General features: G+C 44.4%; 1 protein-coding gene across 2 annotated transcripts; it reads right to left on the bottom strand.

Moving 5' to 3' along the window:
• Positions 1-1,058: 1,058 nt before the first annotated feature.
• On the bottom strand, positions 1,059-10,815 carry Hnrnpu (heterogeneous nuclear ribonucleoprotein U). Of its 2 annotated transcripts, none has more exons than XM_074048795.1 (14): positions 9,894-10,815; positions 8,939-9,050; positions 8,784-8,857; positions 6,707-6,846; positions 6,108-6,207; positions 5,634-5,746; positions 4,931-5,194; positions 4,552-4,671; positions 4,104-4,232; positions 3,836-4,004; positions 3,335-3,589; positions 2,868-3,049; positions 2,316-2,387; positions 1,059-1,908 (listed from the first exon to the last, which is right to left on the bottom strand). In XM_074048795.1, the coding sequence occupies exons 1-14, from the start codon at positions 10,576-10,578 to the stop codon at positions 1,855-1,857; spliced, it is 2,469 nt and encodes an 822-aa protein (XP_073904896.1). In that variant the 5' UTR covers positions 10,579-10,815; the 3' UTR covers positions 1,059-1,854. The 2 variants fall into 2 exon arrangements, with proteins under 2 accessions (XP_073904896.1, XP_020040932.1); XM_020185343.2 differs by having other exon boundaries at positions 9,954-10,814.
• Between the last annotated feature and the right edge of the window lie 891 nt (positions 10,816-11,706).

Raw genomic sequence — 11,706 nt, forward strand, 5'->3', positions numbered from 1 at the left:
TGCTAAAAACCTGTAAGGATACTACTACCTTATGCGGTTTTTCTATGGTAATTCGCCTGTTCCAAAAACTCCAACTGAACCTGTATCATCTAAAACTCAACTCTAGCTTGTAGCAATAAAATTCCTGAAGTATGAACTCAAGTTAAAAATCTGATTTAAAATAACTACAACAAAATTCTAACCAACAAGGAACAGAGCAGACCTGAACTTACCAGAAGTTAAAAACACCAAAATACTAAGCTGAAGTTTTAGTTCTACAGTTTGACTCCTGATTCCTCACTTCACAGTGAGGGTCTGTTAGAAGATTTAAGTGTTCTGTGCAAACCCAATAAAATTACAATTAGGGGATCTAATGTTATTGAATAGCTACAGTAAGTTAGCAGTGATGTGTAGTAGTGAAATCAATGACTGGCTTGCATGACAGCTTGCTTCTAAAAGCATATGTTCCCAGAGTTTCATGTTTCGTATCACATTCATGTATATAAAAATATCACGTGAGGACAGCCATTAGCATCTTGTAAAGATGATAAACTGAGCATTAACTTCTCCCAGCCAGTACCTTTTCCCCTCCTTCAATGTTAAGAGCAGTCTGTGGGGAGGGGAAGGGAAGAATTCAACTTTAATTCATATTATAAAATCGTCAGTACACATTTAAGTTTTTAAAACCTAAATGTTCCAAGTACAGAGTAAAAGAATAAGCTGTCCAGAAAGCGCACACTTAAAGTCTCTCCTCTTGGGAGTTATATAAAGGGATTTTGAACCTTGATGGCGAGAATCCCAAAACGAGAGTAAAATGAATTCTTTTTATTGCAAACAAACGTCTAAATTAATTTCTCCACCCACTTTCTTTAGAAAGAAAAAGAAATCAGCAGGCTAAGGAGATACCCATTCAAGAACTGACATGATTAAAAATTAAGATATAAATGGGTGACTCACAATTCCATTAGCTTACAAAGATGGTGGAGCTTACTACTACAAGCACACTAGTTATACAGTATCTGTGGGAGAAGGGCATACAGACAGAGCTAACTTCATATAGATCCCATTAGACAACTGGATTTACAACAAGTTTTTTTTAATAAGAAATGGGCAAAGCCAGCTTTCTTTTCAGAATCAAAATGCAGAACAAATGGAAAAATTATGGTATTTAACCTTCACAAGTTTGAGCCTCCACAAATAATGCAACCGAGTTTTACATTTTTAACAGCCCTTCTACATACACTCCATCTTCTCCATCTTAGTTCCAAGTTTCATCTTCATTCCCAATTACACCCAATTCCATTGTGATAATAAACAGAAAAGGCCTTCCCAGTCAGTTTTTTTCAGAAATTACTATTTAGCTCACCCCCTCCACTACTATCAGCACACTACAGAGAGGATGGAGTGTAATATGAGCATTACAGAGTCTTATGCAATTCATGAGGACCACTTAGTCCTTACATGAATCTGGTTGCTAACATTTCTATTATAGTGTGACAATGACTCCCGACTGTTATTCTCTGTGAGAAATTGGGGGGAGTAAATTCTTAATAAAAGACACCAGGTACAAAGCAACATTTTACTTTTGTGATAAAAAAAAAAGTCACATTTTACAGATAAAATGTAGAACCCTGAAATACTGACACATTCTCTTATCGTGCACAATGCTGAGGTTCTCTTACGATTCACTTTAAAACTGCAATTAAAAATGTACAAAAAAGAAAAGAAAAAAAATCAACCCACAAAGCTTCTAAAAAAGGAACCCGCAGGCACTTCCTCTTGTGGAATGTTTAAAAAGTTAGCCTACTAAAGAAAACAGTCGACTTCTTGTGAAGGTTTTGGAGAAATATGTATCAGTTCGTTTTATTTGGGTATTCAATAATATCCTTGGTGATAATGCTGACTCCATGGCTTCTGACCCCAGAATTGCTGTAAGAGAAAATTTTTTTTTTAAAGAAAAAAACATCAATAAGCCACTCAAACTGCTTTTAGGAAATGACAATGAATCTAATTCAGAGTAATTGCTGGAAACAAATTTATACTTGTCATTACTTGATTCCTACTAAACCAGACTTAGTTTAATATCCCATTATTTATCAATACACATTACAAAAGGAAACATTAGAACTTGGGTTAGTTTACACAATTAAAGCTAGCAGTAAAAAAGAACCATATGTATTAATTACTTTACTAAAAAATATTAACATTACAGCAGCTCCAACCTGTTCATAGCTAAAACTGTAACACATTACTTCAATTCCTGGACAAGATTCTTTAAGACTGATTTTTGTAACTCAATACAATGAATGTACAGAATCACATAAGAAATTACTTACACCCTGCTGCCACTGGTTGTAGCCCTGAGATTGATTTTTGTAACCACGATTGTTTCCTCGTCCTCTGAAGTTCTATGAAAAAGGATGGGGGGAAAAGAAGCCTGGTAAGATCTCTGAACCAAACAGTGTATCCATTTTGTTAGGGTTAGGGGAAGGGGCAAGAACTGACAACTGACTATCTTGGAGGAATGCAGAAACCCTGGGCACCCTCTGCTGGATTCTGACATTGTTTTTATTCCTTAGAAATCCTCAGCTGGTGAAGTGGCTCAAGTGGTAGAGCACCTATCTGGCAAGTGCAAGGACCTAAGTTCAAACCCTAGTGCCAAAAAAAAAACAAAAAAAAAAACAGAAAAAAACTCAGTACCAAAAAGAAAAAAAAGAGAAAAATCCTCCTGACTTCTTGTTACTTATTACACCTGATGTTACTTATGTTAATGCATATATACACACCATGTTCCTTCAGTTCCTTACTGAGGCTCCCATCATAGACCTACAACTTTACAAATTAAATTACTGAGGTTATCAGTGCCTTCAAGAATCTTAAATCGTTACCTGGTTATAGTTCCCTCTGTTGGGCATTCCACCTCTGTTGTAATTCCCTCTGTTTGAGTAGCCGCCTCGACCAGGAAAAACAGGGCCACGAGGGTAAGGATAGCCAATTCCACCACTTCCACCACCACCACCTCTCTGTGGCATATTGCCCCTCCTGTTATAGCCACCACGATTCCCAGGAGCTAAAAACAAGGCGTACTTAAGTTTAATTGTATTGTACTTACACAGACTGTTATTTCAGACAACTTTTTAGTGAAAAGTGTTTAAAAACTAATGCTTAATTTTAACAATTTATATAACCCAGGTGTGTACAATTGAATCAGCTAAAGATTTTACTACTTACTATGACAGACTAAGACCAATGTGAAGAACACAGTTATGTTAAACTTAGCTAGATCACTACACACCCAATCTCTTCTCTTTCACTTCAATCTTGAATGAAATAAGTACACTTAAAATTAACTTGCCTCCCCCTCTGAAATTGCCACCACGCATATTGAATCCTCCACGGCCTCTGTGGCCACCACCTCTGTTGAACTGGTTCTTGCCACTCTTGTTTTTATTGCTCTTCTTTGAGCCAGTGTTCTGTTTCTTTTCTGGTGGAAGTGCCTTTTTGCTTTCTTCCTTATACTGCTCCAAAAGTTTTTGGGCTTCTTCCTTCTGAAGCTCAACATAGGTTATTTCATCAAAGCACTCAGCCACCTCAGGCAGGGTAAAGTTTCCTACAGGGATTAACGTCAAATTAAACTTAGAAACCTAATTCAAATATCTACAATTCTGTAACTTTCAATTCCTGAATGGCTTTAATTCTTTCAACAGATTATCTACTCATGGCTTAGCAACATTTTCTTGAAAACAAAGTAAACCAACACACATTTACCAAGAGCTACTATAATCCCTAAAACAGTATTGCTGGAAAAGTGTTAAAATTTCTAGCTGAAACAAACGTAGCAATAAAAACGCCATGCCTTTCATTTTAAGGACTGCATGCTCTGGCAGGTCCTTCCCCTCTACTTCGGCTTTCTTCTGTGTTCTCTGCTTGTAGTCTTCATCCTTTGGGCAAACTACAACAGCTTTCCGTTGGAAGCCTGCAAACAGGCACATTTTTCTCCTCTGGGCAGCAGCAGACACATTGGTCTTGAAGGAAAAAAAAAAAAAAGTTAATGACTTTAAACATTAATCCTACACCAAATCAAGTATCAGTTAACATTTGTCAACCTTAAAGCAGTAGCTTACCTGATCCAGAATGAAGTTTCGCTTCTTGCGGGCAGCAATCTCAATAAACTTGCCAAGACACTGTGGGGCTCTCTGCAAGAGTGTGTTCAGTTTTCCAGTATCTGCCATTTGCTTCTTAAAACCTGCCACCTGTTTTCAAAAATTAAATTTGTCTTTCAAACTTGTGAATCTATGCTTTTAAATACTAGCTTACATCTACATGCATGCAAAGAGGCAACATTCTATATTCAGTTTAAAAAATCTATAGAAGAATACAACAAAATAATCTATGGGGAAAGTAAGACTCATCACTGCAGGGCAGTTTACCTTATAGAGCTTACTTAAGTACCCTATTTTAGTGTTGGGCAAACTCCTCTAAGATAGTAAAAAGGAAAAAATGATAAATACAGTAACTGAGGACCTTCAGTCCCCTCTGAAAGCTGAAGCCAGCCTTCAACATTTTACTTACCATCATTTTATCCATAATAGTATTTGTTCCAAGGATGTTGTATTTCCCAGGATTTTCAGCTGCATGTTTAGTGACCCAGGTAGTTTTTCCAGCCCCTGGCAAGCCGATCATCATCACAACCTACAATGGAAAATATTATTACCAGGGACCATGCAATTAACTGTTGAACACTTTTTAAGCCTAACAAAATGCCTATCTAGATTTTCATGTTCCCTACACTAAGGGAATCTGTTTCTAGAAAGTTTTATACTACACATAAAGGAAAAATACAACTAAGAGAAAAATCACTGAAAGCAGGTTTAACAAAATGCAAACCAAAACCCAATCCTTCAACTTTGTAATTTTGAGATGCCGTATTTAAAAGACATGTATCACTCACTTCACAATCTTTCTTTTCTTCAGGCCCCTTTGGTCCTCTAACTCGATCCTCTAAGGGGACATTTTGGATGAAAGTATAGTCTTCCGGAATCGGAAAATATGGCTTTTCCTTCTGACCAAAATTAAATTCAACCGCACAGTTGTGGCAGAGAACATGTGGGAAAAGTGGTCGTCCAGCAAGAACTTCCTTACTGATTTTGAAAGCAATGCCAAGATCTTGTCCATTCTTAGCATAAGAAAGTTCTACTTCGTCACTTTCAAAGTTCTGTTAAACAGAGAAATTACATTTCAACTTACTTTCTATTAAGCTTTCTAACATATTTCAAAATGTAAGTACTGAGCTTATCTTGTGGAAAACACTAAGGTTAAATGCTAAGAACTTGATGATGGTTGTAGACAATGCAACACATCCAGAAATACTACCCTAGATGAGGGAAAACTTATTTAAGTTTTCAGTCAAACTGCATTAATCATTTCATCCATGTCCTTTTTTTCTACTGGGATTTGAACTCAGGTCCTTATGATTGCTAGGCAGGTGCCCTAACCACTTGAGCCACTCCACCAGCCCCACAAAAAAGTGTCCCATATCTTCCAGTTCAAGTGCTACCAGTCTTGAACCCAGAGCTAGTACAGCAGATAGATATAAACTTTGAAAAAAATTCTTAAATGTAACTTGTCACTGACAGAGAATTTTGTTAACTTACAGCAAAACATGTTATCACATCATTTTCATCGAACTTCTCTCCATAATCTTCCGTCTCACAGTTGCATGTTTTTATTCCTTTCAGAGAATACCCATAAGAAAACTCTTCCTCACCTAAGAACATAACTTTCGTGAAGGCAATGTTTAAACAGTCCAAAGACCCACCTATTTTGTTTTTACTTAAGATACAGGGTTTAAGAGAAACAATCAGCATAACCTAATCTTTGATTCATATACCTCTGTACCAGAAAAGCAATTTTTGATCTAGATGAAATGTATAACTAATTATATATTGTGGATGATTAATCATGTTCATAACTTAAGACAAAAAATGAAATTCATTCTGCATCTGATACTCATTTGCAAAATACCAACACAGAATGGTCAACAGGTAAAGATTTAGAATTCCTTCTAAGTTAATTGTAATACTGAACCAGACCCTTAATATTTCTGAGTACTCAAATGGAAACTTTACCAAGCAACATTCCACTTGTGGTTAGTGACCAGCCAATCCGAACTTCATGTATGTCAATATCTTTTGTATATAAGTGTCTCACTGGGATCTTCTCTGTAACCTGCAAGTCAAATTGTTACATGATTCAACTGTAAATCAAGGAAGGTAAATCCTTGAACTCTGTCTTGCTTCATTTGGGTAATGAGCTAATTCTCCAACTATTAATAGAAAAAGAGAAGACATCCAGCTCTACCCAACCTTTTCTATCCCATAATTTATGAGAACTTTAAATTTACGTATTCACTTGTAACTCAAAATTGAGAAAATAAGTTAATTCAGACTTTTAAAGTCAATTAAAGCATACTTTTTCTCTCCAACAAAACCAGGAATCTAGAACTCCTCGGTGGCCTTTTTCTACAACATGACAGGAGGCACATACCCTAAATAAAAAATGGTCTGGCTCCACATGGCATATATATTACAAATTTGTTTAATCTTAAAAAAAAAAAAGGCCCCCAAGTACCTTATAAATATTCACAGAAGCTCCAGAAGTAAAACTTTTCTTTGACCTGCACAGCAAATGGACTTTTTGGGAGGGGAAATCACAAAACTGCATTTACCTTCATCTCAAAACAGACTTTGCCTTTTGACACACCATAAGATGCCCTTCCTCCAGCCCAAAGAAAAGCAAAACTCTCCATAGTAAGGGAAGAAGCACTGAGGCGATCTCGTGATATTTTAAAATGTAGATCACAATTATCTGTAATTATATCAAATACAATATTATTCTTTTGACAGCCAATGTTAAGTATCTCTGCTATGTAGACAAAACTTGGTTAAGTTTTTTATATTTTAAATTCCTCACAGATTTACTATCATGCTCTTGTTCCAATTTTCAGTTTAAACCCCACCCCCACCAAGTCACTCTTGTCCATTAAGTACTAAGGTGTAAACTGCCTATTAAATTAACACCGAGGCTTAACATGTTAAGTACATGAAATAACCAACACAATGTGACATTAATACATACCTGCTCTGCTCTTTACCTTGATTTAGAGGCAAGCAGTAGAGGATAGCAGGAAATCAAAGTGAAGCATGCCAGAACCAGGTAGAATTTACCAGTGCCAGAAAAAAACTGAAGGGAGGCCACGACCAAATATTTTGAAATAGGAGCATGAGCTGTTGATCCTGCACTTTCTAACTTAAAACCAGGGTTCATTCCTAGAACTTGTGAATAAGGCAGTCTCAACCTATAGGCATGGTAGTCTAAGGCTGTCAACATAAACAGCATTTTATGTCTTTCCCTCAAACTTGCCAATTATTACAATTAGGGAGTAGCCACTTCCTTGATTATCCAAATCCAAAGTACCTACACTTAACCTTTGGGTCACTAGCTCATTAATAGGCATCTTCTCAGAGTTCTCAATTAACAGCTAACCTCGAGTTAGCTGGGATTTTTTAGTTTTTAATAAAAGAATTAACTCTACAGTTTTGGATTGCTGCTTAAATAAGCTTTGCTCCTAACACTCTCGATCACTGACAGAATTTAACACATTGTGTTTAAACCCATTATCAAAGCACTTGCTGATCCACTCTCTAAAGTCTACTTCCTAACAGTGGCAATGGAACACTCTTGAATCACTGCTATATCTCCTTGCCAATTCCTAGCTGTTTTATATGTAAACCACTGAATTTCATGTAAAAACTTTCAAACCAACGACTGCATTTTTTTCTCTAAAAACTATCAACTTTAAAAGGTATTAAGAAATCAAGTGTTTTACATTTACACTTACAAATCTGAATAACAACAGTATGTACAAGGAAACATGAGACTCTTAAGCTTCAGCTCTTTACATCTAATACATCTAACAGTAGGTCAAAACTGTACTTATCTTTCAAGCACTTCTACCTTTTGTTCTCTTCATCGCACTGCAAATTATGCATTCTGGTCAAACACTACACGCACATAATTTCTTATGTTTAAAAAACCATGTCTGACAGCTAAGGCCCATTTAGAGGTTTGCAATACTTCCTCATACTCATTGCAACCCAACTGGGTAAAGTAGCGGTATTTACAGCGCTGCCATTGATACCATTCGCTGCTGAAGAAAGCTAGTGGCTCAGTGATAGCCCACTGCTGCTGCCCCAGGTCTTTGGAAGAAATCAACTTATGTTAAAGCAGCAGCTACTGAACTGGAATTGAGAACAAAAGAGCAGTTATTGAAAAAGTAATATTACAATCTTTTAGAATAGGGAATATACTTGTGTGCTAATGGGTTAAAGTCACTCGTAAATACTTAACTAGCCCAAATAGCTCACTTAATGTAATTCCACAAAAAATGAAATTATTGTAGTAGCCTTATTTGAAGGATATTGTACGTAGTTTTACAAGTTTCTGATAGCTGATAAAAAATGGCATTGATTTTACATTCCTAATAAAGAAAACTTACACATCACGAAGTTATTCTCAAATTACTATAGCCTGCAAATCTTTTAATAGAAATGAAGCTGTACTAAACATAAACTACTGGATTCTGAACAAACTGTTAGCTTTTTGCTTCTTAAAAAAAAGTAAAAGCTCTTCACTTAGTTCAACATGTTACGTTTCTAATATTTTAGAACCAAAAATTAGGAGGAAAAAAAAAAAAAAGACCCACAGCATCTCGTAATGGGGGAAGGAGAGTCAACTTCACTTACAAGTATCAAGACAAACCACTGTGTCATCGAAGTGCTCATCTTCTTCTTCAACAGGTGGCTGAGGAGACTTGGCTCTGAAAGACACAATCGTCTCCTGAACAGCTTTCCCCACCACACAAGATGGTGACAAGCAAGACTAGGTTAGCGTCCTCTACCTGCTGTACTTGTTTTCTTCAATGTACTCAAAATATCCTCGGCCATGATCTTCTCGAGGTCTTTTAACCCCTCTCTTTTTATCTCCGCCCTTCTGCTCTGTTTTGCCGTCTCCTATAACACACAACACCACTTTTAAGACTCCAAAGCGCTAACAACCAAAAGAAACCACGTACAACTACCTTTTCTATTTGGAGGCGCGCAAAGAGAGCTGTACTTTTCCACGCTGGTTTTAGACCTTTGGGTTGAGGAACCGAGGAAGCATTCAAAGAACAATCAGCTTTGGAATCGGGCTGCAGTGACGCAGTCCCAAGGCGTTTCTAATTTGGCCCGTCTCCTCCACCATTCCAGAAAGCCAGACAAAAAGCGCGGCGCGGCCGGTCGAGCGGCCGGGACCCCACGTGCGCACGGACCCGAGTTCGCGGGACGGGGGGAGGGGGAGGGGCGGGGCGGGCGCGAGGGCCGCGCCCCTCCCCCACCCGGCCCGCGCGCCCGCCGCCGCATTGTACTGGGCTTCCGCCCCACTCGGGCGCCGGCTCCGCCCGCCGGAAGTGACGTCACGCCGGGCCCTGCGCTCCTTGCACAATACCGCGGCGCAGCGCCGCCAAAGCGCGCCCGCCCCGGGACCGCGGCCGCCCCCCTCCCCCCGCGACATGTGCCCGCACCGTGCGCACGCACGCACGCACGCAGCGCGGCGGCGCCACCGCGGCCGGCGGTGTCTGCTCCTCCCCACCCCCACCCCCACCCCCCCCTCCCCGCGGCAGCTGCAGCTCCCCCGGCGCCCGAGCCACATAATGGAGGCGCTGCCGCCACCGTCGCGGCCGCCCGCGCGCTCCGCGCTCGCCTCATCCGGGATTCCCCGCCCCTCCCCCTCCCCCGGGGGCTCCGGCAGGCCTGGGGCACGGTCCCCACCCGCGCGGGGCGCCCGCCGCGCGCAACGTACAACGCAGCACTCACCCGCCGCCGCCGGAGCCCCGGGGCGCCCGCCGCCTCCGCCGCCTTCCGCCTTCTTCTTACCTCCCGCCTGCTGCTGGCCCTGCCTCGCCCCGGGCGGCGCCACCGTCACCGCGAACAGCGACGTGGGGCCGCTGCTCTTCCCCGCCGCCTCCTTGGCCCCGCGCTGCTGCGGGGCCGGCGGCTGCGGCGGCGCCGCCGGCGGTTGGGGCTGCTGCTCCCCGTGGCCGTTCTCGTCGCCCGCGCCCTCGTCGTCGTCGCCCAGCTCGTCCTCGCCCTCCTGGAAGCCCTGATCGTCGCCGTTCTCGTCCTCCGACGCCGCCTCCTCCTGCTCCATGGCGCCCGCCTCGGCCGCCCCCGCGGCCCCGTTCTCCTCCCCGAGCTCCATCTGGTCGCCGTCCAGCGCGGCGATGCCCTCCTCCTCCTCCTCCTCGTCGTCGTCGTCGCCGCCCGCCGCGGCCTCCTGCTCCAGGCCTGCGCCCGAGCGCCCGGCCGAGTCCCCGCCCAGGTCGAGGCTGCCGTTCCCGGGCTCCATGGCGGGGCGGCCGCCGGCCTCCTCGTCCAGCGCGGCCTGGAGCCGGTCCATGAGGTCGGCCTTGAGGCCCTTGTCGGACAGGCGGCGCTTCTTGAGCTCCTCTTTCAGCTCCGTCACCTTCAGCTTTTTTACATTAACAAGCGGGGAACTCATGGTGAGGGCCCCGGTTCAGCGCTGGGTGCTGGCTCGACCTCGGCTCCGCTCGCTCCCTCGGCCACTGGTTGGCGGCGGCGGCGGCGGCTGCTCGGCCCGGGCGGCGGCTGCGGCTGGAGATGGGTTCGTGCTGCAGAGCGGACCCGCCTGGTGTCGAACGGCGCCAATTCCTTTCACCGAGTTCGCGAGGGAGACGCGGAGACTCGCCTGGCGCGAGCGAGCACGCAACGTCCTCTCGCAGGGGCGGTGCCGCGCACGTAATATAGCGGCCCCGCCCCCTGCGTGACGGCGCCGCGCGGGAGGGACGCGGAGCGCGCCGGCCCCGCCCATTCCCGGACCCGCTGTCCCCCCGCTCCCCGCCCCCACGGCGCCGGGCTGCGCTCCTGCCGCGCTCGGCGCTGCCGCGGGGACCCGGCTAATGGAGGTCGTCCGCCGCCCGGGCCCCGGCCGTTCCGGGTGTTCGGGGGCACTGCCCGTCGGCGCTTTGCTCGTCCAGCCCGGGGCCGCCTCCCATCCCCGACTTGGCGTTTGCAACTCGACTCCCTCGCCGCTTCTTCCATCTTAGACCCCCTTGTGTGTTTCTCCGCTGTTGGTCCAAAAGTCCTTGAAGTCCAGTGCGCGCTGGTGCGGCACGGACCGGCGGTGGCCGTCCGCCGGCCCCTCCGCTGTGCCCGGCTTGGTTTCTGCAGGCCCTGGCCGGCCGGGGACCGCGCTCGCGGGCCGCGGCGGCTTTCTTTGTCTGCGCCGCCGGCCGAGGCCTGCACGGCGGCCCAGCCCGGCCCGCCGCTGACCGAGAGGCCCGGGCCCTCTGCTCTTGTAGCAGTGCCCTTCGCCATGCTGGAGCTCCAGCCTCACGGCTCTCAAGGAAACCCTTTGTGTCGCACTGGAGCGTTTTAATTCCCCGGGGTAAATGGAGGCAGGACAGGCTCGAGGCTGCCATCCCGAGCTCAGCACGCGGCGAGTGACCGCCCGCGCCCCGGGCCTCAAGGACAAACGGGAACGGTCTCCCTTGGCTGATAGGAGTTACCGGATTCATGTGTTTTGAAGGTTTCTTTTCAGTAGCTTTTTAAAAGCCTGTATCTCACCACGCAGTCCTGTGAAAACGTGGAACATTAACGTCTGTGAACG

The sequence above is a fragment of the Castor canadensis genome, chromosome 11 (genome assembly GCF_047511655.1).
Source record: "Castor canadensis chromosome 11, mCasCan1.hap1v2, whole genome shotgun sequence".
NCBI classification, from domain to species: Eukaryota; Metazoa; Chordata; class Mammalia; order Rodentia; family Castoridae; genus Castor; species Castor canadensis.

Excerpts from the sequence above, each read along its gene's own strand:
- Hnrnpu (XM_074048795.1), bottom strand. The coding sequence starts at position 10,578 with ATGAGTTCCCCGCTTGTTAATGTAAAAAAGCTGAAGGTGACGGAGCTG. Across the intron at positions 5,747-6,107 it reads CACAAGTGGAATGTTGCTTG|GTGAGGAAGAGTTTTCTTAT; the intron begins GTAAAGTTTCCA and ends TTATGTTCTTAG. Across the intron at positions 5,195-5,633 it reads ATGTGATAACATGTTTTGCT|AACTTTGAAAGTGACGAAGT; the intron begins GTAAGTTAACAA and ends TCTGTTTAACAG.